This window comes from Hermetia illucens, chromosome 3 (assembly GCF_905115235.1).
Source record: "Hermetia illucens chromosome 3, iHerIll2.2.curated.20191125, whole genome shotgun sequence".
Lineage (NCBI taxonomy): Eukaryota > Metazoa > Arthropoda > Insecta > Diptera > Stratiomyidae > Hermetia > Hermetia illucens.
In genome coordinates, this window is record NC_051851.1 from 160,353,708 (window position 1) to 160,381,425 (window position 27,718).

Here is a 27,718-nt window from a genome sequence, read left to right on the forward strand (position 1 = left end):
ATCGTTGTACAGGATGTTCCGCAGTAGTAGACTTAATACAGACTTCTTCGTGACACCCGCGGAAACAAAGTACTACTGGGGTCCGTCATCGATGTCATACCAGAGCCTCCTTTGAACTAAATATCTATCGACAAAAGCAACGAGATAAGTGGGAATACCAATTTTCGCCAATTGGCCGAATTGAATGCATTTTTCACGTTCAGGGTTACTAGCTAGTACTAACCTTTCCGTGAATTGCATCTTCGGTGAAGCCAATTACCAACTTGATGCCATCAATGGTTGATCTGGTTTTGCGGAACCCATGCTGCCGATCTGAAAGGCTGCGTTGCAGATTTTCTTCACTAAATATAGTCACGTGGGGTATCAAACGAAAGGTTTCGGTTAGCACTTCCCGAATTCGATCTTAGTTTTGACATTTGATGACAACGTGGGCAGCGCAGGGGTTCAAAAATGATCATTTCTTTAACGGACCCATTCTCAGAAACTACCTAACCCAAAAATCTTAAAAAAAATCAATAGACTACCACTATATGGTGCGCTCCATTTCGATATCTGTTTAAATGTAGTTAATAATTGTATATTACTATAATTTTTAATAACTGACTGCGAAACCCCCCTTAAGTTCACCCTAGAACCACGAAATGTTCCGGCAATCTATAGCCGGCATCTATGCCATGCTCCCACGAGTAGTCCAGGAAGAATATCCACCCTAGCTAGCTCGGCCACCAGGGTAAGGGCCTTATTTGAAACTGAAGGTATTCATAGTTCACATATTAAATATGAAGGTTCCCATTGGCCACGCAGCCCTCGGCGTATGCTATTCCACCTTAGTATGGGGTCCCATCAAGACCATCTTCGGTGCAGAGAGGATGACCCCGGGCTGTTGATTCGGTTCATCCATCCCGTCAGATCCTCGCCAGTTGGATGAAGCTACTCCCAGTCCGGCCCTACACACTCATGGCTCGTCCGGTAGACGATAGATCGTATAAAGTTAAATCAGTTGGTAATTAAATGATATTGGGGTACTGGAGAGTTGAGTAGAGGTTGGATTGCTCTAAGAAATTCTCTAAACTTCTAGAATGGAGGAACTGCCTCTGCTCGGTCAGTGAAATATAATTTCATTCAGTTCATACCCTTAAATTTAATTAGAGTAACCAATCCGATAAAGTCAGAAGTCCTTGACAGGAAAATTCTTCAGTTAGTTTTGTCATAATTTTGTCAATGTTAACATTTCGGATGTAACACATTTCCAAAATTATCCTTTATTAAATTCCCATCGAAAATTTATCCCCTCACACATAATAACTCCCTAAAAGTTTTCTGGATTTCAATGTAAGGAAAAATCCAAAAATCAGATATTTTATATTATAGATGCAAGTTCAAACTTTTCTATTGGATTCGGGTAGTGTGTTATAAGATGTTATCTATTCATAGTAATGGGCCACGCAATTTCAGTACCAAGGTAAGTGGATTCAACTTTTTCATGTTTAGTGAAAAGATCCCGATTTGAGATCCTTTTCAACAACGACTTTTGGTAGCGCTCACTGGACATTTTAACCGTCTTTTGTAAGTAGTAGAACATATTTACGGAGGACTCCATGCCATTAAGGACACTTTTATGACCTAAAAGCCCAGTATTCCGACATCTTCTGAAGCAGAATTCAAATAGAAACAAAATCATATTCCAAAATACGTTATCCTTTATTTAATAACACTAGTCAACATTCAATGTCATAACGGAATCCAATAACGATGAGGTATCCTAATCCTTTCAATACGCTGCCGGTGGGGCTGAGCAAGGAGCTGGTTGGACTGATGGGGCACAAGAGACAATGATGGCCTTCGAGCAAGGAATTGATGGAGCCGGAGCTGAGTAGCTCAAGCTGCTTGGAGCGTAGGCTGGTGCTGCTGGGGCAGCATAGGCAGGAGCGCTCCACTTCCTTTGACGGAGCAGTTCGCTATTCTCGAATCCAAGGGCGGGATCGTATTGCAGATGACCGGGATTTTTCTCACTAGCCTTTGATGCGGGTTCTGCGGCAGCTTCGGGAGTAGGTCCTGCCAAAGTTCCAACAGCCAGGATGGCACAGATCAAAGCTACTGCGAAGGTGTTCATGGTGATGAGAGTGTTTTACTAACTGTGACTGAAAGCGAAACTGATAATCTTTTGCAGAACGCATGTTGGTATTTATACGTTTCAATAATAGTGAATCAGCATAAATACTTTAAACAACTTCGCAGTCATTCTAGATTAATACCAATAATTTGCAAAATTTCTCAATAAATTTTGTTTCAGAAATGAGCCCCGGTAGACTGCAAATAGGTTAATAAAAAATTGCGGACGCAAGCTACTTTGTGAAATAAAAGTTAAGAAACTCTCATGGTGGCAATGGTCGATGTATTTCTATATTCTTGCTGTTATGGACATTATAGATCTAATGCACTTTTTCCGTATTCTCAAATGCCTTTTGATTGATGAAGATTGTAGTTGAAAGTTCTAAGAATCTGAACCTTTCTGAAATGAACATTTACAATAATTTACCAGTTTAGACTAGCAAAAGGGACCCCAAAAATAAGAGAAATGAAAAAATTGTGGCCAGCAAAAAAATCCCTTTGGCTTATATACCTAGTTCAATCGTAATTATCTCCTCCCTGTTGTACGTCTTTTCATAATTGTGCATTTTCCATGCGCTTGCAAGGTCGTTTTTACTTGAAATTTCAGCCCCATTGGTTTGCAGAACAAAAAATCGAGACGGTTAGAAGATAGAGGAGCTCTTTGTGAATATTATTCGTACCAACATGGCATGGGATTTTTCATAACCATCATCAACGGCGCAACAACCGGTATCCGGTCTAGACCTGCCTTAATAAGGAACTCCAGACATCCCGGTTTTGCGACGAGGTCCACCAATTCGATATCCCTAAAAGCTGTCTGGCGTCCTGGCCTACGCCATCACTCCATCTCAGGCAGGGTCTGCCTCGTCTTCTTTTTCTACCATAGATATTGCCCTTATAGACTTTCCGGACTGGATCATTCTCATCCATACGGATCCGCGACTTATTGAACTGTATTTTGTGCACAGCCAAACGGTAATGGTCCATGGTCATGGTCCACTCTCTTGTAGGGGCCAAGAAGTCTTCGGAGGATTCTTCTCTCGAACGCGGCCAAGAGTTCGCAATTTTTCTTGCTAAGAACCCAAGTCTCCGAGGAATACATGAGGACTGGCAAGATCACTGCCTTGTACAGTAGGAGCTTTAACCCTATGGTGAGACGTTTCGAGCGGAGCAGTTTTTGTAAACTGAAATATGCTCTGTTGGGCGCCAACAACCGTACGCGGATTTCATCATCGTAGCTGTTATCGGTTGTGAATTTGGACCCTAGATAGGGGAAATCATCAACGGTCCCCTATCTTTATTCTTCGCGTTTGACCAGTGCGGTTTGATGTTGTTGGTTGGTTCGTTTTCGGTGCTGACGTTGGCCCAAGATCTCGCCCCGATAGCCGCCTGCTCGATCTGGATGAAGGCAGTCTGTATGTCTCGGGTGGTTCTTCCAATGATATCGATATCATCAGCATATGCCAGTAGTTGGGTGGACTTAAAGAGGATCGTACCTCTTGCATTTACCTCAGCATCACGGATCACCTTCTCGAGGGCCAGGTTAAAGAGGACGCATGAGAAGGCATCCCCTTGTCGTAGACCGTTGTTGATGTCGAATGGTCTTGAGAGTGATTCTGCTGCTTTTATCTGGCCTCGCACATTGGTCAGGGTCAGAATTCTCTCATGGCCGTGTACAGTTTTACCCTGGTTATGCTATCATAGGCGGCTTTAAAGTCAATGAATAGATGATGCAACTGATGTCCATATTCCAAAAGTTTTTCCATCGCTTGCCGCACAGAGAAAATGTAATCTGTTGCTGATTTGCCAGGAGTGAAGCCTCTTTGGTGTGGGCCAATGATGTTCTGGGCATATGAGGCTACCTGGCCTAGTAAGATAGCGCAGAATATCTTATAGATGGTACTCAGCAACGTGATACCTTTATAATTGTTGCACTGTGTGATATCTCCCTTTATATGTATGAGACAGATAATGCCTCGTTGCCAATCGTCAGGCATTGATTCGCTGTTCCATACCTTCAGCACAAGTTGATGAACCACTTGGTGTAATTGGTCGCCTCCATATTTAACCAATTCGGCTGTAATGCCATCGCCTCCTGGTGACTTATGATTTTTAAGCCGATGAATTGCATTCCTATACTTGGTGGTGGCAGTGTTTGTCCGTCGTCTTCAGTTGGCGGGACCTCCAACTCGCCGATGTTCTGGTTGTTCAGTAGCTCATCAAAGTACTCAACCCATATCTCTAATATCCCCATTCTGTCGGAAATCAGATTTGCCTCTTTGTCTCAGCAGGATGAGCATCGAGGTATTTAAGGCTTCATCCTGCTGACTTGTTGGTAAAACTTCCACGCATGGTGCGGTTGCTCCCTATACTTTTCTAATTCACAAACTTTTTGGTTCTCCCAGGCTTCCTTTTTCAGTCTGTGAAGTCACTTCTCCGCTCGACGGAATTCGTGATAAGTCTCTGTCCGTGCCCACGTTCTTCGAGAATGTAACATTACTCGGTATGCAGCATTCTTCCTTTCCGTTGCTAACTTACATTCATCGTCAAACCAGCCGTTATAACTCTTTTTGCGGCTGGGCCAAGTATGTTTCTGGCCGTATCCATGATAATGTTCTTCTAAGATGGAGCGATGGCGTAGGCCAGGAGGCCAGACGGCTTTTGGGGATATCAAATTGGTGGACTTCGGTGCAAAACCGGGATGTCTGGAGTTCCTTATTAAGGCAGGCCTAGACCGGTTACCGGTTGTTGCGCCATTGATGATGATAATTTCCCTCTTATAAGTGTTACGGAAGGCTGTGCTAAGGATGGTTTCAGTGTTAACTCTCACCTGATTGTCAGAAGGGACTCTAGATGGTGTCGTAATTCAAGCTCGGAGCACCATACCAACGAGATAGTGGCCGGAGTCTATATTGGCCCCCCTATATGTTCTGACATTCATCAAGGCTGAGAGATGATGGCGTTCAATCAGCACGTAGTCAATTTGATTGAAAGTGGTCCCGTTTGGAAAGGCCCACATATTTTTGTGGACCGTTTTCCGCGCAAACCAGGTACTTCCAACAACCATTTCGTGCGATACTGCTAACTGAATAATCCGTAGTCCGTTGTCATTGATATCTCTATCTAAGCTATGGGAACCGACGTCTAAATACAGGCTCCGTCCCTACTTGACTGCTGAAACCTCCAAGTATCATTTTGATATCATACTTGGAACAGGCTTGGAGGGTTCATTCTACTGCCTCGTAGAAAGTATCCTTCTTCGACTCTGTAGTCTCCTCTGTAGAGGCGTGAACGTTTATGAGACTTATATTTCTAAATTTGCCTCGCAAGCGCAGAGTGCATAGCCGTTCGCTTACATTTTCAAAGCCGATGACAGCAGATTTCTTTTTTTGGCTGACTAAGAACTGACTATTCCGAGCAGGTGGTTTACTGGATGGCCACTATAATATATGGTGTAACGACTCTTCCCCAGGAAACCGGTCCCTGTCCATCGCATCTCTTGCAACGCTGTTACATCAGCCTTATATTGGGACAGAGCATCGGCTAGCTGCTCAGCAGCATTCGGTCTGTACAGGGAGCGCACGTTCCATGCGAAAATGCTCACATCATTTATACGTTGCTGTTGGCGGCTTCGTAGTTTTAAAATTCATCCTGTCCAAGGCTCCTGTTGTGGTTTCGTAACAAGTTTTTTCCAGGTAGGGTTGTTAGCCCTACCCAAACCCCAACCTAGAGGACCAGTTTGTACATTTTGTCCCGTTTTTAGGCGCGGGGGACTCGCCTTCATCCTTCTCCGTCTGCAGTTTTTCATAAAAAAAGAACTCCTAGCGATCACCACGTGAAGATGGAGATAGGGTTTAATAGTAGAGCTGTTAGTGTTGGTCTAGCAAGCATTTCCCAGGATTTATACTCCATCGTGGGGACCAAACCACATTTCGCCCTGGGATCTATACTACCCTTTGACCGCCCATGGAATTTATGTTCCTTCTAAGATGTTCATTCTGTAGAATAGACTGGCAAACGATGCAAGCAGGAGGGAAGATTTTGCCAGGGTTCTACGGTATCATATCGCTTCAACCATACCGATTTTCTCGCAGTTCACTGAGCAGTCCCGGGGAATCATAATAATATTTGATAGGACGATGAAGATTATAGCATTCAACTATGGATATTAAAGAATTGTAACTTTCCAAGTGGTAAGAAGTCACAGACTTCGAATCCACCCGCGACTTTGAGAAATCAGTCGTGGCCGAGGCACGGATTTTGGAGGCTTCATCAGATTCAAGTTGCCCAAGGAGAAGCCTGTGGAACACAGGCTCCCCACTTCAGGTGAAAACCTACACCCGGTCAGCCAGCAAGGATAGTACAACAACTCCGTTAATGGGAATAACTGGAAACCTGACTATGACCAGCCTGTCGGCAACACTGTTGCCTAACTCTTCCAAATAAGCGGGAGAGGAAAGCTCGGCAGAAGAAAATTTCAACCGCAAAGGAGAAGGGACTACAGACTTGCCTGTCAGAACCTTCTCATCCACAACGACAACGGAAGGCACTGCATAAGAAGGCGAAGTTTCTTAGGAATGAGGACATGGTCAATGCTACGCCTCCAATTGTGACGATGTCCAGAAAAATCGGACGTAAGAAAGCGGAACTTTCGGCGGAAGGTGAGGACTAGTTGGTAACCCCGGCGAGATCCACACTGAAGGCAGCAGACTTTTCAGTTAGTGGCGGATTTTATATTAAACTGCACTTATATCTACAAACATAAGTGTTAGTCAAATTAACCTGCAGCATGACAGCCTCTTCTTATCTACTGACGACAAGGCTGGTAAAGTTCCAGGACTGCCATGGGTTCGTTTTAACAACATCTGTGGTATTGGATCAGTGAGACGGGCTAAGATCTTCTTCGATAAAAGATCCTAGAGACCGAAAGCCTGGGTTCTGATATTAAAATTATTAGAGGCAACCATGCTGAGACAATTCTGTTGCCAGGACCTGGTTGCAGTCGACTTACACAATAGCCGGTTAGTGGTAAGAGGAGAAAACTCACAGTTGCTTCTGCTTACTTACTCCTGCGGTTATATCATATATCTTCGACCCTTCGTCCGAATCATAGAGTATCTTCCGCTGTCGGAATAGTCGAAGATTATATTTAATATATATTTTGGCGTTTGCGCCGTGATGAGCGCTTCGATGATATAGCTTCACCTGGCAGAAGTTAAAACGTTCTTGATGTCGAGGGTCCCCAGTGTGCAATATTTTCTGTCGCTTAAAAACCAGTTTGGTAGCATAAACCGCTGATCAAGCCTTCCGGATACCAAACTGCCTTTTTGATAAATATCCACTACTAACAATTATTGGATATAGCCGGTTATAGATTACCCACTCGAGCACCTTCCCTATTGAATTCAGAAGACAGATAGGTCTATAGGATGTTGGTTCACCTATCGGCTTACCTGTCTTCGAAATCTTTTAAGCAGTCTCTAAATACCTATGCGAACATGCTTGTTGCCATTCTTATTGCCGGAGCTGCTATATCCCACAGTCTTTTCACTGCGTCCAGGACTTCGTCCGTAGTTACTGGAGGAATGTTTTCGGCACTTATTGGTATCATTGGGAAGATTGTTTCCGAATTTCAGGAAAATATTATCATAACTATCTTCCACAATAATCTAGGGCACAGAATGGGAGGGATCCTTTGCCTTTTACTACCGACATCGCCGATTTGTATGCCCCTCCCCATGGATCGAAGTCTGCCTCATCACAGAGTCGCTTGAAGCAATAATTTTTACTTTTCGTAATGGGTCACTGCAACTTTTCGCGTGTCTGTTTATATTCGATGTATGTCTGTCTGTCTGGCTATCACAGCCGATTTACTCGGAAACGGTTAAAGCGATTGTCACAAAATTTGGTGAGAAGGTGTGCTCTGTCAATTCCTTTAGATAAAGCAAGTGACGCAATTTTGTGTTCAGTTTGAGAGGGGCTCCCCATATATGTAAAAGGGGATTGAACCGAATATGGTTGTGTGGGGTATCAAATGAAAGGGCCCATTTAGTATGTTTAATGACGCATCTTTACGAAATCGAGGCCTCAAAATGCATCCCATTTCGATATCTGTTTAAATAAAGTTATATTACCATGTTTTAGAAATTTTGCCGAAAAACGCCCTCAAGTTTATCCTAGAAGTACAGGTTATAGTTATAACTAATAACTATGCATAATGTTGGAAAGTTTGACAAAAGTCTAACTATTATCAACAAAAGTATAAAAGGTCAAATTTATGTATTTCCTGTGAATTTGTCGCTCTCTAAGCCGTGTATGACGTCATCATCACATAAAGTAAACTCGTATGAACGGTAGAGTTGGAGTTTCGAACTACATATGTATATCAAGGAATATTCTGAATTGGAGGTATAAGCGAATGAGGAAAAGTGAATAGGAAATTTCCCCCACAAGATGACCACAAACCTTTCATACTCGAAGCGTGCAGCTTTCGGTATTCCAAATTGCTTAGAGATGATGATCAATTCAGGGTGCAATCTTCTTTTGCATGCAGGATTTTTCTTCCCGCCAACCTTGGTCTATGCTTCCCCGGGTTCTTTTGAAAGCTCTAACTCTCTTGCGCTCATTGAAGACAGCGCCACTGCTTCCAAAATGTTGGTTATTTTGTTGGGTTTTCCGTTTTCCTGTGGGAGGCCTTTTAGCTTCTTGGCGTCCTGCGAGATTCTAAAAGAATCGTTCGCTGTATCTCTTCTCCTCTTTACGAGTTTTCCTCCTGTGGATTTCGAGGGGTGTGACTTATTTTGCCTGTGTGACGTTTGCTCTATTCGATGCATTTTTATCGTCCTTGCTACTGTTGTGCTTAACCTGAATAACTCTGACCAAGTTTTTGATGGCTTATTGCACAATGTCTTTGTCCTTTATGAATTCGGCCAACTCCATTATTGTCTGCCCGAGTAGAGCGGACGATAATTCATCCGTATTTAGAAACTGTTCTTCTGCTTCGTTTTTCCACTATGCCACTTCCTATTTATTATATTTTCGTTAGCTTCCCTAATTTCCTGTCTTCCCTGACTTTGACTTTCTTGGAAATCGCAAGATCGTCACAGTATCCGGGAGTTAAAAATTGGCCGTAAGCCGACAGTCTTGTGAACGGTGGATGGGGTGACTTGACGTGAGTTATCAACCGTATATCATCTTTCCAACTTACACTTTTTGAAGTCGAAGCCGCCGCAGCATGCAGATATGGATTGCTCCACTAAATAAAAGCGAAATCATCTTTGCTATCAATACGCTCAACCGGAGTGAATCCCCGGATCTTGGCGGTCTCCACGCGGAGCCGTTCTTTGCGACCTCAGCAGTTTCTGCGAAATTTCTACTGCCACTTATTCGTAGATTCTGGAAATCTTAGTTCCTTGTCAAGGAGTGAGGAAGGGAGATGATCCCTATAATTCCTAAAAAATGGCTTAAGTTCAATTATTGGAAGAGTATTAGTGTGTTTTCTGCTGCTATAGAGATGATAAGTAAAGTAATCCTGGAACGCATCAAAGGACACCTCAAAACCTTGATGGATATAGCAAATTTACACCACTTCCTCAGCTGCTTTCCATCGATATCGAGAAGCTTTCCGACAACACCTACATGGCATTTTATGTTGAGGCAGGTTTTCCCTAGATCTATTTAAAGGAAAAGTACATTCGCCTCGAAAAATCCTGCGGAGCCTAGTTTTCCATGACTTGGTTTCATTAATTTTGGTCGTGCCATGTGGGGGCTTCCTCACTAATGTGGATAGTCGCACCTTTAATAGCGGCTTTAGGAACGAACAATAGGCCGTTTTCTTTTAGATGCCTGGTAGAAATCACCACAATGGCAGATTGGTTAGGTGTCATTTGAGTTGCCTGCAATACTGTCGGAGCAGCCGGTTTCCAGCCTTCCTAGGAATCCCTTCTTTCTTCCTGCGCCGTATTGAAAAGTCTCCAAAGACAACTGCTTGATGAATATTATACTGCTCCCCATAAATTCAAACAATTTGTCTATTTTTACTCTAAGTTGAATGAAGGAAGGACTTCTCCTTCCTGTCCCTATGAGTTTTGGATGAATATCCCTTTTTACCTGCTCCTTAATAGTTCAAGGTGTCCAAGGAGTTCGTGTAAAGTTTTTGTCGCACCAGCACTTGGATCACTCACCAACTCTAATCTAGAATTGGAAGTTCAAAAATAAAAAAAATTGTCAGATGTGTCAGAGTCGCAAGGAAAGTTAATGTCTATCGAACCTGGATGGATCGAGCAGAGGATTGGATACATCGCTATCAAGAAATCAAACACTGAAGTCATAACGCTGCTAAGAAAAAAGAACTCGGAGTTCAAACCTGAAGACCACTTCTTTACTAACAACATTGCCTCCCCTAATAATTTAGAAGGAACCAATGATGAGCCAAAACCTGCATTGCCAAGAGAGTCAAAAACTGATATTTCTACAAAAATACTTTTATTTTCCATAGACCATCGAGAAACATCCTATACAAAACAAAGACAAAGTTGAATATAGCTGTAGCATCCTGGACCCGTTTAGTACGCCGCTGGTGCTGAGCAAGGAGCTGGTTGAACTGATGGGGCGCAGGAGACAATAATGGCTTTCGAACAGGGAATCGATGGTGCTGGAGCTGAGTATGAAAGCTTGCTTGGTGCGTAGGCCGGGGCTGGTGGAGCGTAGGCAGGAGCTGCTGGTGCAGAATAGGCAGGGGCCGCTGGTGCAGCGTATGATTTCTTCTGTCGTAGCAGATCGATACCATCAAAAGCAACAGCTGGATCAATTTGCAAGTTGTTAGGATTCCTTTCAAATCCCAGAGGTTCCGGTGCAGCTTCAGGAGTTGGTACTGCTAGAGTTCCAACGATCAAAACGACGAGGGAGAAGAAGACGGTAATGGTATTCATTTTGCTTGGTGAAGGTTATTACTTGAATGTCAGAAGTAAACTGACACCCTTAGCTGCTAGCTAACTTTTATATTAATCATTTTGGACTATTTCGTATCGGTCAGCAGAAAATTCAATATAAACATCTTTTACAATGTTTTAATTGAGTTCTCTAGTTCATCAACATAAAATATGTATTTTATGTAGAATATTTACAAACTGATGTTATTGCAAAGTCAGGCTTTCTGCACTCGCGCAATTTATTCAGCTCATGAGTGCGTCATCCGTTCTGAACAATTGCAAACTGTTGAGTACATATTGGAATTACGTCAAAGCAAAAGAGAAAATAATGTGTCACTATTTTTGAAATATCTATACTCAAAACCAACATCTCGTGCAGTTACATCAATATTCGGGGATCAATATTTTTATTGGGATTGGATACTTTTTCCAGAATGTCTCCCGGTTTCATTATTGGGAAAACTTTAACCATTTTTGTCAAACAATACGAAACTATCACTAGAAGGTTCTGGGCAGCTATGAGAATTGACCCTTCAGCAGATCAGATGGCTGGATTGCCTCGATTGCCCATAAACCAGTTAGCCAAATGTATACTAACAAAATTCAATAGTCTTGGATTAGACCTCAAATGCAGAGTGCAAAGTAACAAGAAACTCGCCAGAAGTAGCCCGGGTAAAGATAAGAATTCTGGTGTGTCACATTAAAGCCTTTCCTAAGTATTCCTGGGCAGTGTGTAATGTTGAATAATGGCGATTCCCCAAATTAATATATTCGCCTTTTCATCATCATCAACGGCGCAACAACCGGTATCCAGTCTAGGCCTGCCTTAATAAGGAACTCCAGACATCCCGGTTTTGCGCCGAGGTCCACCAATTCGATATCCCTAAAAGCTGTCTGGCGTCCTGGCCCACGCCATCGCTCCATCTTAGGCAGGGTCTGCCTCGTCTTCTTTTCCTACCATAGATATTGCCCTTATAGACTTTCCGGGTGGGATCATCTTCATCCATACGGATTAAGTGACCCGCCCACCGTAACCTATTGAGCCGGATTTTATCCACAACCGGACGGTCATGGTATCGCTCATAGATTTCGTCATTGTGTAGGCTACGGAATCGTCCATCCTCATGTAGGGGGCCAAAAATTCTTCGGAGGATTCTTCTCTCGAACACGGCCAAGAGTTCGCAATTTTTCTTGCTAAGAACCCAAGTTTCCGAGGAATACATGAGGACTGGCAAGATCATAGTCTTGTACAGTAAGAGCTTTGACCCTATGGTGAGACGTTTCGAGCGGAACAGTCTTTGTAAGCTGAAGTAGGCTCTGTTGGCTGACAACAACCGTGCGCGGATTTCATCATCGTAGTTGTTATCGGTTGTGATTTTCGACCCTAGATAGGAGAAATTGTCAACGGTCTCAAAGTTGTATTCCCCTATCCTTATTCTTGTTCGTGCTTGTGTTTGACCAGTGCGGTTTGATGTTGTTGGTTGATTCGTCTTCGGTGCTGCCGTTGCCACCATGTATTTTGTCTTGCCTTCATTGATGTGCAGCCCAAGATCTCGCGCCGCCTGCTCGATCTGGATGAAGGCAGTTTGAACGTCTCGGGTGGTTCTTCCCATGATGTCGATATCGTCAGCATAGGCCAGTAGTTGGGTGGACTTGAAGAGGATCGTACCTCTTGCATTCACCTCAGCATCACGGATCACCTTCTCGAGGGCCAGGTTAAAGAGGACGCATGATAGCGCATCCCCTTGTCGTAGACCGTTGTTGATGTCGAAAGGTCTTGAGAGTGATCCTGCTGCTTTTATCTGGCCTCGCACATTGGTCAGGGTCAGCCTAGTCAGTCTTATTAATTTCGTCGGGATACCGAATTCTCTCATGGCCGTGTACAGTTTTACCCTGGCTATGCTATCATAGGCGGCTTTAAAGTCGATGAACAGATGGTGCAACTGTTGTCCATATTCCAACAGTTTTTCCATCACTTGCCGCACAGAGAAAATCTGATCTGTTGCTGATTTGCCTGGAGTGAAGCCTCTTTCGTATGGGCCAATGATGTTCTGGGCGTATGGGGCTATCCGGCCTAGCAAGATAGTGGAGAATATCTTATAGATGGTACTCAGCAACGTGATACCTCTATAATTGCTGCACTGTGTGATATCTCCCTTTTTATGTATGACACAGATTATGCCTCGCTGCCAATCGTCAGGCATTGATTCGCTGTCCCATACCTTGAGCACAAGTTGATGAACCACTTGGTGTAACTGGTCGCCTCCATATTTAACCAATTCGGCTGTAATTCCATCGGCTCCTGGCGACTTATGATTTTTTAGCCGATGAATTGCACGGACTGTTTCTCCTTTCGCCTTTTGATGGCGTATATCGCGTCAACTACAACTACGCACCACTGCTCGCATTTACCTGAAATGCGCTTCAGTTCTCCCCACGACTTCCCGAGACTCTCAGACCCGTCCTCTACCGTTCTGCCCCAAATGCCCTCGGGGCGATCCACTCGTTGGACTCTAGGGAGAGTGGATTCCACAGCATAGCATAGCCCGCAGTGGAATTTTCGTCCTTCCTTAATGTGTAACCTATCCACTGCCAATTCCGTCCTCCTATCACATGGCAGAGGAAGACAGTGAAAATCTGAGCAAAATTAAGGCAAGAATCCCAAGTAAATGTCATATTTATCCACTCGGCGTCTCATCGTACTATCCCGATTCAAATTATCCCGGAAGGAGAAAGGATCATTTTTAGTGGTCATTAATGATCCTTTGGCGAGCTGTTTAAGATATCTGCAATGTGATCAGCAAAATAGTTTTTACTTTTATTTTTAATTTCGGAATAATGTGGGCCGACGCAATCTCCAACAAAGAACTACATATGTTTACGTAAGGAGCGGAGCTTGATGACTATGGTAAGGAATCTACTATCTCAAGATAGTAGACATGTAAGTGGCCCTAAAAATATTTGACGCAAACCAACATAGAGGGAATGTAAAGTCCTTCGAGGAATCTTTTCTTGTAATGAAAAGTCGTCCACGACTTGAATCGGGACGTCCTTTTAGTTAGGAAGTTCATCCATTATATTAGGGTTGAAGTTTAATAGAAATATACATTTTTGAACCATGGCATCTCATTATTGAAAGCGCTCACTTTTTTCATTTTGGAGTAGTAAAGGTGAAAATCTCTATAAAAAGCTCAATGAAGTCCAGGACTTCCTGAATACGATATTGTAATTTTACGGTAGGTGGCTATCAATGACCGTCTCGAGGATCCCAATCAGCTGTTTTGATGCCACCAACTCCCGAGAATATGGCTGATGTGGGAAGGGTAAGGAGAGCAAAATCCAGCCGACCCAGATTTTCAGAACTAGCTCGAAGGTTTAGCAAGGGTAGAAGCTCCCCCACTCTTTAACTAGAAATCTCTTTTTGATGTTCTCAGAGAATTGTTTACCTAGTATCCACAGTCTGGTTCTATAGTTACTCTGTCCTCTCCGCAACTTCAACCAAGCGAATTGTAGGGAATGCCTATCCTGATGGGGGAGTACTCTATAAGCCAGCGCTTCGTGCAAATTGTCGTAACTCTGTACCCTTTTGCGCGGATATGACTGAGAAGCTCTCACAATACAGTCTTGTCATACAATAATAAGAATCGTTGGCGAAACAATCCAATTGGATCAGGGTCTTGAAGTGTGTTAAAGCACTTTATTCAAGACCGTAACGGTATACTATAGGATTATAATACCCTACACGAGGCAATGTAGTCAGCATTGCGTTCGCCCGAGATTATTTCCCTGATGTGACTCAGGTACTCATTCACAGCTGAGTCGACTGGTATCCGACGTCAAATCACGATACAAATCCCACTGTCACCAATGAGATTTGAACCGCGACCTTCTGTACGACAACCTTGTGCTCTAACCACTCAGCTATCCGGACACTGCTCTTGTTTTAGAAGGAGTATGATGACTTTAAGAGTGTCGTCCCACCAGCCTGGAGGACGCCGTCACTGAGTACAAAGCCTTATTGGCTGGTTGGCAGTTGTTCAGAACAAAGTTACGCTTGAGGCTCGAATCATGGTCCATGGCATCCAGCACCTGTTTCTTAGAAATAATTTCACGGGGTCCTACGCCACAACAAAAGACGACAACATTCTACCTGACAGCTCAACAGTGAACAGAAGGGGTAAAAACGAGAACTTGAAACTAGCAAAAGATGGCATCCTCCCAGCACTACTCCAGAATCTTTCCGATCACACTACAGGCAGGTAGGAGGCAATGTAGTCAGCATTGCGCCCACACGAGATTATTACCCTGATTTGTTTTAGGTATTCATTGACAGCTGAGTTGGCTGGTATCCGACATCCAGTCACGATAACAAATCCCTCTGCCACCTGTGAGATTTGAACCGCGACCTTCCGTTACGACAGCCCAGCGTTCTAACCACTTAAGCCATCCGGAATCGCTGTCGGTTACAGGCTACACTCACGACTTTCCGAAGAGCTGCACTCCCCTCCACTATTCCGATCCATATAGCTCTGATGCGACTCACTAATTGCCACGCTGTGATAATGCGTTCCATTGCATGGTATAAGTCGTAACGGGGATGTCGCCCTTTCTCAATATGTAACCTTTCCATTGCAACTTCCACTTTCTCATCCACAGGACGATTGACATCTGGCCCCTGTTCCAAAGTTATATGAAGTAGTCATGAGTTGATGAAAGCTTGGACTTTACGAGTGACAGTGACTCATTTTCCATGTACTGATCCCATAGCACAGACAAACCATTGGCACATAATAGTATCAACTTGATGTTGATATTGTAATTCCAGAACTTGAAGAAAACAGGGAAAAAAAATTTTCCGATGATAATTCGCCGAGTGACATCAAGTTTCGTGCCACCGTTAGCAAAAACATTGTTTCTTAGATAGCATGAAAAACGTTACCGATCATGGATGACCATCGGTAATAAAATACAACTGCAGTGGACTTCACTTGGACTTCAATTTCTTCTGAGCTCGATGCAGCACTTCTCATTTTCTACCACCATATTTGACTCTGATAACAGCTACTAATTTCCCCGGAATGTCCTTTCTTCGTAGAGCATCCCAAGTACATTCCCTATTCATAACCTCGGATGCTTTTTGGAGTCGATGAAACGCAAGTGGAGCGATAATCTATGCTCTGCTATGATCAAAAATGTGAAAGGGGTAAATATCTGCAAATATTTTACCGTTATTGATATAGTTACGAGGACCATCATTCCCTATCACATGTCAAGTAAAGTGTTTTCAGAGCTCATATTAGCAATAAGATCACCTAATGCAATCACAATGTCATCGTTAGGGAGTTTTTCCTGAACTGCGTGTGGTTACTCGTGAAAAACATCCTTTTCTTCTACATCGGGAATTTCTGTTGGTTCGTGTGAGCTTACAATTGCAATGCCTCTTAAACTAAACCACAATCTCACGGACAGAATCCTGGCAGAAACCGGTGCCTTGAATACAGGAGTGCGCTTGCAGTAGTCGGAATAATTAGACGGTTTTTCGCTTTTCCGTTAGTGGTACCACTTGTTCCTCTTTTCAGACGCTGCTGCGTCAGGTTGCAGCAATGTATGAGATTCTCACCTACTAAAGTTACCCTCCCCCTTCTCCACAAGTATCTCTGCAGGACTACCATGAAGTAGAATTTCGTAGGCAGGGCTCTGGTTTACCCCAGCACGATTTCATCTCACGCTTTTTCATCCCCAAATCTTAGACATAACGTGCATTGGGTCCTCGTTTGTAGCGATGCATTTGGGACAGTCGGGGGACTTGTCCACTCTAAAGCGATGCAAGTACTTCCTGTATCCAGCGTGTCCCATAAATACCTATAGGTGATAATTCAATGCTCCATGTTTTCGATCGACCCATTTTTCAATACACGGGATCCATACACTGATCCAGTGGTATTGTCAAGAATAATCCCACCATCGCTGCCATCTCTTGTACAGTTCACTTCTAGTGGGTTTTCGGAAGTCCGCAGGCACACTGGTCGTATTTGCCCCTCTTCTCTGGAAGAAACTTCATTGGCTGGAACCTCACCAGATATTGTCTTATATGTGCTGCATACACTCATCGTGATTAATCGGTATGCTGAACTCACCCTTCCCCGGTTCATCTCCTGAAGCAGTGCTCCCGCCAAGAGAGAAGCCGCCTATTGCAGGATTTCACCGCCCTGAGATAAACAGCCAGCAACCATATTTTGGCCCTCCAATATTGGGCATCACTGCTACTACTAGTGTTGAACCAGCCTTTGCTGCCTTTTCACGTGCATAGTCCAAGTGCCGCTGGAAGCTCAACTGGGCTTCGATCATTACCCGCAGGTATCTAATGATCGATTTTAAAATGGCCTCGCGATTTCCTACCGCCGCTGTCTTTTTATCCACCTTGACCAGTTTAGCCATTCCTAACTATGTTTTGATGGCATGAATGCTTCCTCTTCCAGAACTAAGCGACCACGCGCACCAAATTTAGCCAATGTGTTTTTAATTGAACCCTAGTTGGAACATTCGTGATATCTAGCGTCACCACTCCGGAGTACTCACCAACTCCAGACGCCATCCAAACCAGATCCATAACCATTGCTATTGTATCGACCATAGAACGGGTTCGCCGAAACCCACAGACATATATTCCCCGTAGTGTCTTAAAGAAAGGTTGTTTTTGGGGCTTCGGCAACGAACCAACCTCTGTTTAGCAATAACATTTGTTAGGGTTTACCTAACGCGGATGTGACCGATGCCGCACTTTCAACGCAGGCTCGATGCTCTGGAGGACGCCATCTCGATAACGGAGGCGTGAATACTGGTAGGTAGTGATTTCAATGGTACGGGCCTTGAATGGGGCATGCCCCACTCAAACTCCAGAGGGAAACGGATCCTGAAAATGGCGACGAGAGAGGGGCTCATACTTTTAAACGCCGGATCCAAGCCAACGTTCCGGCGCCTAGACTGCGAAGGAAACATCCCTAACATAAATTTTGCCATAAGATCTCTGGTAGCGTCGGTGGGCTGGTGGAGGGCTCTAGAAGGCTTTTCGACAAGTAACCATCAAATACATCGCATGCAAAGTAGTTGATGCCACGTGCCGGCGTGTACCAACCCGGCGCTTCCCTTGGGTGCGGAACGTTGCGAAGATAACATCGGGAAATTCGTTAAAGCTATGTACAGGTGGATGGCAGAATTTTGCCTTAGGGACTTGACTATAAACTTTCACCCGGAAAAACGGCAGTTCGGGTTCAGAGCAGGGAGATCTACGGTGTTTGCTGTTATGAAGGTCGTGGACACAGTTCAATGAGCCGAAGCACACAGCCGCCGTTCTTGACGGATAGTGCTCTTCATAACGCTTGATGTCAGAAATGCCTTCCATTCCGTAAAATGAATAGATATACGAGCCGCATTAGAAAACTCATTCAATTTTCCGAGGTAACCTTTACGGATATTTAGGGAATATCTAAAAGACCGTATCCTGCTCAATAGATAAAGGGATCGATCTTAGGGCCGGACCTCTGGAACACTACCTACGATAGTCTGTTAAGACTCCACGTGTTAGAAGAGTCGCGCCTGGTCGGTTATGCGAACGACGTTGCGGCACTTGTTGCCGGACGCACTGTCGCACAAATAGACTTGGCATATTGATGGGACGGGTAAACGAGTGGATGATTGCTCATGGTTTCAGCTTTGCGCTGGAAAAAACTGAAGTAGTCATCTTGACCGGAAAGAGAATCCCGACCCTGCATCCAATTGGTGGGTTGATTATAGAATCAAAACCACTGGTTAAATACTTTGGTATAATCCTCGACGAGAAGACAAGCTTCTTCGGGCAAATCAAAGCAGCAGCGGACAGGCCTGCAGCTGTAGCCCTATATCTACCATGAGAGGTTTTCTTACGGAAGTGACGCATTCCGTTTTGCTCTGCGGCATGGAGGAATGGGCTGATGCTTTTGCTTTTGACAATGAGGTGCATCGTAAGTGCCTCACCCAAGTATTGAGACAGGGAGCTTAGCGAGTGGTGTCTTCTTAGCGCTTTGTCTCTGCACCGGCTGTGATCGTGGGAGTGATCCGCGTTGCCCTCCTTGCTAAAGAACGTAAACCCATCTACAGCCGCAAGGTCGAAAACTTTAGAGTGGTGGTTTCCCATGAAGAACGTTAACGTACACTTACCGAATGGCAACTCTCTTGGCGAAATGAGCCAAGAGGTAGATGAACTGCGCGGCTCATCGATAATCGAAATCCGTGGCCGAACCGAAAGCATGGTGAGATTCATTACTTCCTTGCCCAACTTTTAAGCGGTCATGGAGGCTTTCAATCTTACCTGCACAATATTGGGAAGGTAGGGTCTCCTGATTGTGTGCTCTGAAATGAAGACGACGCTGAGCACTCATTTTCCCTTGTAAATGATTGGATGACTTTCGTCAGCAGCTTTCTGCCAACGCAAGGAAGCTCTTTCCAGACAATATTGTCAGATGGATGCTGAGGTGTGCTGGCAGGTGGAACCGTCTTGCGCATTGCGTCCGGTTTCTTCTTGCTGCGAAGCAGATTGAGCTTGGCCGGCGGCAGGATTGAATGACAAGAAGTTTCCTGAAATATCAGCTCCCTTCCTTCTCGCTTCTCCCTTTGGAGGAAAGAATTCCCTGATTTTAAGGCGTAAGCCAAGAGAACAGAAGAGCTAATCCAAAGTAATGCGTCAAATAGTGCAGGCTAGTTCTCTAAAATTCTGTGTGAAAACCCATTCAACAACCCTACCCTTCGAGAAGATCTTGCCTTCCGTGTATTCAATGAGCAGGGCATGCAGTCTAATTCTCCTTGATTTCCTCGTGTTTTTTTTTTTGGTAATCCGACTGCTCCGATATACACGTATATTCCTATATGCTTTTCGATATATCGATATTTCTCGTCATTCGCCTTCTTGTTGTGCTCTGGAGAGAACTTGGATGACGTCTCCTCCAGATCTCTCACCAACGAACTGTTTACATACCATTGGGTGCTTACGGTACTGTAAGCTTCTGCTTTTTCCACATCTCCTGTTGCTGTCCATGTGCACCTGTAGAAGGAAATGTGGGCTAACAACTCTTTCAGATAGATCAGATCATTTTTCAAAGTTTTCGCTATCTTTCTCACCAGAAGGGTTGCAGACCGCACTCTCTTCACAATTCGCACCTACAGTCTCATCAGTTTTCGAGGCTTACGTATGTAACTAGCCTTTCCTGGAGGCTCGCCAGGTGTTTCAGCCATCAACATCTTCTTCACTGGACGCTGCAGTGAACGACGTATTTTCATATTTCCCCATAACACAGCCAAATTTTCCTCCTTCCCTGCTATCTCCTTAATTCTGGATTTTTTTAATTTCCATGAAATTTATGCTAGTGCGACGAATGCTACGGAGCAGACCGCAACAACGAGCAATAAGAGTACCTTCGGGAGCCAAGGTCCTACCGCAGTCCTCTGAAGTCGGAACTATAGTTTATTTCAGAACTTTAGAGTAGATTAGCGCTTCTTTTGGGCAACGCAGGTTACTGATATCGGTTCAACACTCACTACCCAACCAGGCCTTTGAAAGGACATTCATTACACAACAACTTGGTAGAGCCAGGTTGATACCCTCCCATTGATAGAGAACTTTATCTTGAGGGTCTCACTGAGGAAAACAATCGATCACTTTTGTTGAAATAAAAAAAATGTACTTGTGGGCCCCTACAGCCCCAGAAATAATTCGACATATAAAAGAAGAGCTCAAAAAGCATGACACCGGGCACAGGGAAGATACTATCTAAATATTCATATCGAGCAATAACAAAGTGGGTCCATTGTGATCTATGTAGACCGTAAAGATGTAGATAGTCCTATGTAGGTATGTAGGTCTTGTGCCAACAACTAGTTAATCAGTGCTCCCATAGCATAAGAGAGGCACCATCTTAGTTGCTTTTATCCTGATCGGAAGTGTATCCAAATAGGGCATTGATTTCAGTTCCTTTCGCTTCTCGTTGGTCTCAAGAGAGCTGATGACTACGCGAAGGTATCATCCTTGGAAAAGTTTTCCCTTATTCAGACAGGTGGGAAATCTAGGAGGGATGTTTGTCAACAGGAGGGTCTGTAGATAATGATATAGTCAGCATTTCCTTTCAATCTTACCGAAACATGGTACATCAAGTTGCATGGGAAAGAATCTGCACATTGGCATTCCAGTAGCCAAGCTATCTGTGGACTTTGGGTTCTTACAATGAACAAAAATATCTAAAGGAATCATTTAAGCCAAACAAGTTTTTTTACATTTTTTTATTTACACACACAAAGTTACATGATGAAGAACGTAAAAATTGATCATCTCCTCTCATCTTAATATGATGCTGGTGGTCCTGAGCAAGGAGCTATTTGTACTGACGGAGCGCAAGAAACTATGATAGATTTCGAGCAAGGAATTGATGGTGCTGGGGCCGAGTAGGTCAACTTGCTTGGTGCATATGCAGGAGCAGCATAAGCATGTGCTGGAGGTGCATATGCAGGGGCTGCATGTGCTCCGTACGATTTCTTCTCCCTATACAACTCGCCATCCTCGTAATTATCAGCTGATTCATACTGCGGAATCCCCTCCACTCCTCGGTCGAATAGGTTATTTGCAGTTGGTTCTGGTGCAGGAACAGCAAAAGTTCCAGCGGCGAGTACACCAAAAATTAGGACAATTGTGAAAGTATGCATTATGCTGGTTTGACACTGAATGTAAAACTGATGATCTTGCTGGTGAAGACAATGACTTTTATATGAATCGAATCTGATAAATGGAGATCGGTCAGCAAAACATTCGCGTAATCCACTTTGGAGAAATTGTTTGCAAATATTTTGTCCGGCACCGGATTGTGTCTAATGGATTGTCAGCGAATGTTACTAAACATTTCCTCAGACAATTGCAAAAATGGGGAAAATGCCAGGCAAGCTGTTTTGTGGACTTTCAATTCCAATTCAAGTAACTGACCTGGTTAACTTTAATTGAATAGACGCAGGCAAGCAATATTTAATGATATATGTGGAATTAAGTATGTCGAAAAATAGATTGAATTATTTAGAATGCAACGAAGGAATAGACCCTTAAGTGTGACTAGGAGAAGTGGGTTACGATCCCCGAGATACACCTTTGAGGAAAGAGACCAAGAAGGCTGAGCTCCTTTAATATGAATTTTACGTCTCTGCACCTAGTATAACTGAAAGTGGCCCAATTTCCAACTTTCAAACCCGAATCAAATGGCAATTATTTCTCCGAAAAAGAGCTGAATAATTATGCATAAGTTGCAGTTGTTCCCTCGTTAGACATGGGTCCTATTTCGCACATTGAACCCATGTTCTAACTCTTCCCAGGTCGGAATTCACTTCTGAGAAAATGATCGATTAGGAAATGGGATACTATGAACTGGACAATAGATTACAAAAATTTAGAACTATGGGAGAATGTTGACTTAACTCATTTGGTTCCTGCAAATAAAAGTGAATCACCTAAAATGGGTTCAAAGTTTTAAGTCTAAGCATTATTCCGAACAGGTCTGTGTTTCGAATATGAGTCCTAATTCCCACAGAACTATCAAAGCGATCGGTCTAATTTTAATATCCTATAAAAGATTTGTTACCGCATTGGAAGGCATAGTTCAAAGTGGTTTCTAACACTGGAAACCATGAGTTCTGGAATTATTTTAACCATTTCCATCCTGATATTTTCTCTGGCAGAAGGAGAAATTTATCAAAACCACCTCAGTCCACACATCCTGCACTTCCCCCGGGAAACGGATACTGTTAGTGCATATAATACCCTTCGAAGTAAAAAATCGACCGTAGCTACAATCTGCGTCGAGATCAACCCTGGGAGGAATGGTGAGGAGCCGTATTACATGTGCAAAGGAAAAGGACTTTCAACGCCAACAAACCATCATAATTACGACTACAAGAATGATTACCAGACCCCGACAAATCCTAGCTATCCCAGCAAATATCCTGCAAATAATAAAGCATACAGTGGACAAGGACCATATGGTGGGTACCCAACAAATACTGGACCATCACAATATTCACCCAACCAAGGTTACAAGAATTCGTTCAATCAGGATCCAGGTAACCATTATCCAACATATGAAGCTAATCAGAATCATTATTCTAAACCGGCGGATATGCCAAGAAGACAGGATTTTGGAAGTGGTTTTGAAAATCCGTCGGGACAACCCGGACATTCAGTATACCAAGGACGGAATGATCCATTTCCTACGGATTATAATCAACCTCCTGTCCAGACTACTAATCATTTTGTCGAACCTCATCAGAGCTTTCCTCTAAGCCCAGAAAATAGAAATCGAAATCCGCTACCAAACTTACCAAATTCCAGCATCAACAACCAATTTTATTCTAATCCAAGGATCCCGGATAGCCCGCTAAATGAGCCTTATCAGCAGTCGCCTACCGATGATTCCAAGAAAGAGGCTTCAAGTCTACCTTCGTCGCTACAGTACCAGCGGAAGCAATACACATCAACTACTAGTTCTGCAGCCTATTCTTCGCCCCATTATCCTTCGATGCCTACCTACTACCCGCCGTATCCAATTGTGATTCCAACATTTATTCCTCAACCTCAGTCACAGTGTTGCGTACCGCAGCCCTGTCAACAACAATGTCCTTCATACTCAACGAAGCAATGCGAACCCAAAAACTATTTGGGATCAGTACATTCAAGTGTAAAAAGCAGTGATGGAAAACAGGAAACAGGACCTTCCTCTAAAACAGATGATCTAAATTCACCAGGCTTTGGCAAAACAAACGAAGATCACATTGATAAACACCACTTGGGACAGCAACACAATCAGCCGGAAAGGATCAACTTAAATTCAGGATTAGCAACAGAAAGCAAGAACCAGCATCCCCATTTCGATAACGCAGATAAAGAGCGAACAGCTGGCGGGGTAACTGAGCAAAAAGGGGTACGTCCAGGAGGTTCGCTGCCGCCTGCGTTGATACCAGGCCGTTTGGATGATCAATCTCTAAAGGAGATGGAAGGTGAACGAAAAAGGACTGACACGTTGATGAGAATGAGTCAGATGGCACGGAATCATACGAAAAGCGTGGATGCTGCGAACAATGCTGCGGAAGTATCGCCACTGTCGTCGTCTGACCCGAGCGCTGGAGAAAGTAAAACAATAAAAAAATCTATTTATTCTTACGATTGGTAATTATAAAGAGCGTTGTCAAACAGGTTCTGGTTTAAAGTCAAAAATATGTGAAAAATAAAATAAAATTATTTTAAAAAGTGTTTAGCTGAAATATTCGGATTGAATTACTGAGTCTTAGACCCTGCACACTATATCCTATTAAAAGGATCTGAAACTTGTTTCCCAGGGTATCTTTCTAAAGGAAAAATTAGGAAGGTTTTCCCTTTTCAGGCCAAATTATTTTTTTTAGACATTTGACCTGTATTTCGGAAACCATTTGATCGCTTTTCCACGTGTATTTCCCGTCCACAGCCCTATTGTTTCGAGCCTGAGCCCCGCCATTCATGCTTGCCAGCGAGAGATGAGCGAACCAGGTTCGGGCCCAAACCTAGGCTCCTTCTTGTTAGGACAAGGGATGAAAGGTACATTGAAGAAGAGATCAAATGGTTCCCAAAATGCAGTTTCCAAATAAATTAAATAAAATTTCAGCTGAAAAGGAAAGCTCTTTCGATTGTTCCTATTAAGAAATTTTGAACGCTTTTAGGAATCGCTGTCCTTTCTCGTTATCAACTCATACGTTTTATGAACCAAGTATCCTTTGAGACCTACGTTTCAAAACAATTCCCTGTAACATCAAACGGGCAGGAATTTTAAAAATTTTACCACCAAATCATTGCCAATACCTATACCTACCTAACTTCCCACACTGCTGTTCTGGTTGTGCAAAAATTGATTGAACTGCATACAATGTGGTATCACATATCATCACAAACAAACATTCAAATTGATTTCTGCAAATACTTCGATATTCGATTAGCTCAGCATTGGAACCTAATACCTGATGGGAACATGCATGCCAGAATGGTTGCCATTTACTATTATAGAACGATGAAACCCAACAGGGGCTCAAATATCGCGCGGCGGACTTGAGTTATAAAAACACTGAACTTCTTGAGAATTGAAGCAGACAGTAATACTTACTCAATACAAGATAGTCTTCACATTTGCTAGAGCTTTACTATGAATCTTCTTTTCGTCCTCGTTGTTTTGACCGGAGTAGCTACCCTCGTCTTGGCTGAAGATGATCAACCGAAAGCAACTAGTGCCACTGCTGCAGCCACAACAAAGCCGGATGATAAAGCTGGTGGAGACTCGCAAGTAGGAGCCCCATTTGGCGGTAGTTATGGATATGGATCAGGATCAAGGACATACTATCACGATAGCTATAAACGAGGAGGAGGAATTAGTCATGGACATGGATATGGGCACGGACATGGTTTTGGATATGGACATCACCACGGACATGGACATTATGGACACCGTTCACATTATACTCATATTTCATCATCTTCAGGTTACTTAGGAGCCGCCCAGAAGCAACAGCAAGGAGAGCCAGTAGTAGGAAGCGTTTACAGTCCACCTGGACCAAGGATTCCTTGTCCACATAATGTTTTAATTACTTGTCAACCAACGGTAGCTCCAGTTTCATGTACTAGAAGTTATTGAGTTGGAATAGTCTTAATATATTAAATGATTATTTTTATTGTATAAATTTGATTTATAAATTATTGTATAAATTAATCAACGGCTTTTTAACTTAAAAGGTTTTTTTTTCTAATTCTTTCTCTTCAACTTTAATCTTTTCATAACTTATCCATTTTCTTCTTACTTTTCCCAATAACATGCCTCATTTCGCCAATTCAATACGTGGTATCGTGGATCAATTAGAATATCATAGATGATAAATTTTAATGACAAGGCAGCAGGAAGAAAACTTGAACCCGAGTGAAAATCATGCGGGTCCCCGTTGCCTCGTCGCCGAAACAGTTGTTCGTGTCAAGGCTAGCGCGCTCACCATGTCCGATAAAATTCTGGTCTATATCAGAGCAAAGCCAACTCAACTTTGTCATCTCTGTCATGTGTGAAGCTGACGAAGGATGACCCTCCCGATCAAGTAATACCTTCCTTCAAAGTTACGTATCCCCACGACTTCGATGGTATCGTCGAATTTTCCCTTTGGCCACAGGGGATCTTCGTCAAAGATCTAAACTTTGTGAAAATTTCCGACCCGCCCGCCTGCCTCACCGAACATAAATGATTCTGGCAACTTTACACTGTTTTATCAAAATGTAAGCGGCCGAAGGACCGAGCTGTCGGATTTCAAACTGCCTGCCTTAGCATTCCAACATCATGTCATCTGCATTTCCGAAACCTGGTTAGATGATAGGATTTTAGATTCCGAGCACCGCAAAGGTTACTCTGTCTTTCGTTATGGCAGACACTGCGCTGCGCTTGTCAAGCCAACCGGCAGAGGTGCCGTAATAGCTGTTAAGTCCCCTTTCTGTGCCGAAATTATCTTTTCCTGCTCCTCCTCCACTAACGATTCTGTTACCGTACAAGTCATTCCGCCAAACGTATGCCATTTCCCCTGCCTCAGCACGTCTTCTCTGTTCGAGGATTTCTTCGACAAATTATCAGAAGTCCTAACCGGTTTATTTCCCTCACTTCCTTTCATCCTCTATGATGACTTTAATCTTCCCATGCTCTCCCGGCCCATTACTCCTGGCCTTCCCTCCCTCCCTAATAATTCCACCTTTCCATCCTGTACACTTCTGCCGTCCTCCAATTTAACCCTTCTAGAAACCCCTTAGATCGCACTCTTGATCTTGTCCTCTCTAACCTTCCTGTGTATTGCCTATCCCAATCCCCTCATGCCCCGTCTTACGTTGCCCCTGACGCCCATCATCCTGCTATCGAGTTTGATCCTCAGATATCCCGACTGCACTCTCCTGTCGCGGGCAAGCCTATAAAGTTCAACTTGCGTAAGGCGAACTTCGAATGTCTGAATTCAGCCCTGGCGGCAATCAACTGGGTTCCCCTCCTCTCTCCATTTACGTGTGACCAAGCACTCAACACCTTTTATACCATTTTATCCAATCTTCTTCCTTGCTACGTCCAATCCTCTCCCAAGTGCTTATGCTCTTACCCTGTCTGGTTCACCACTAAAGTCCACAGAAAACTACGTCAAAAACACACTGCGACAAACAAGTTCCTGCCTTCTAGAACCTATGCTGACTTAGTTTTTTTTCAAATCTCTGCGTTCCTCGGTCAAATCTTTAATACGTAAGTCCAGAAGCGAATATTTGACCAGTGTTGAGAACTTACTAAAGCGCGGAAACCTCAAACCTTTGTGGTCCCACATACGCAACTCCCGCTGTCCTGCCCAGCTATCCCCTCCATCCATTAAATTCTCGGGCTCTTCACCTAACTTCTATGTTCCCCTTCCTTCCTTCGAATCCCTCCCGCTAGTGGATGTAACCTGCCCCGCATCGCCCACCATTCCCCTCCTTACACCTTTCCTTGTCGAGTACCTCATAGACAAACTTGATACCAATGTCGGTCCTGGCTTCAATTGTCTACCAAACCTCTTTTTGCTGAAAACTGGTAAGTCCATCTTACTTCCCC

The 27,718-nt window shown here is 43.7% G+C and overlaps 1 protein-coding gene across 2 annotated transcripts in view; it reads left to right on the forward strand.

Annotated features, from left to right (window-relative positions):
• Positions 1-1,166: 1,166 nt before the first annotated feature.
• Positions 1,167-27,718, forward strand: part of LOC119653180 — a 60,262-nt gene continuing 33,710 nt past the window's right edge. For both annotated transcript variants that reach the window (XM_038057732.1, XM_038057734.1), the window contains exon 1: positions 1,167-1,462. In XM_038057732.1, coding sequence (XP_037913660.1) covers positions 1,437-1,462 — 26 coding nt within the window. In that variant the 5' untranslated portion in view covers positions 1,167-1,436. The remainder of the gene's footprint in view (positions 1,463-27,718) is intronic.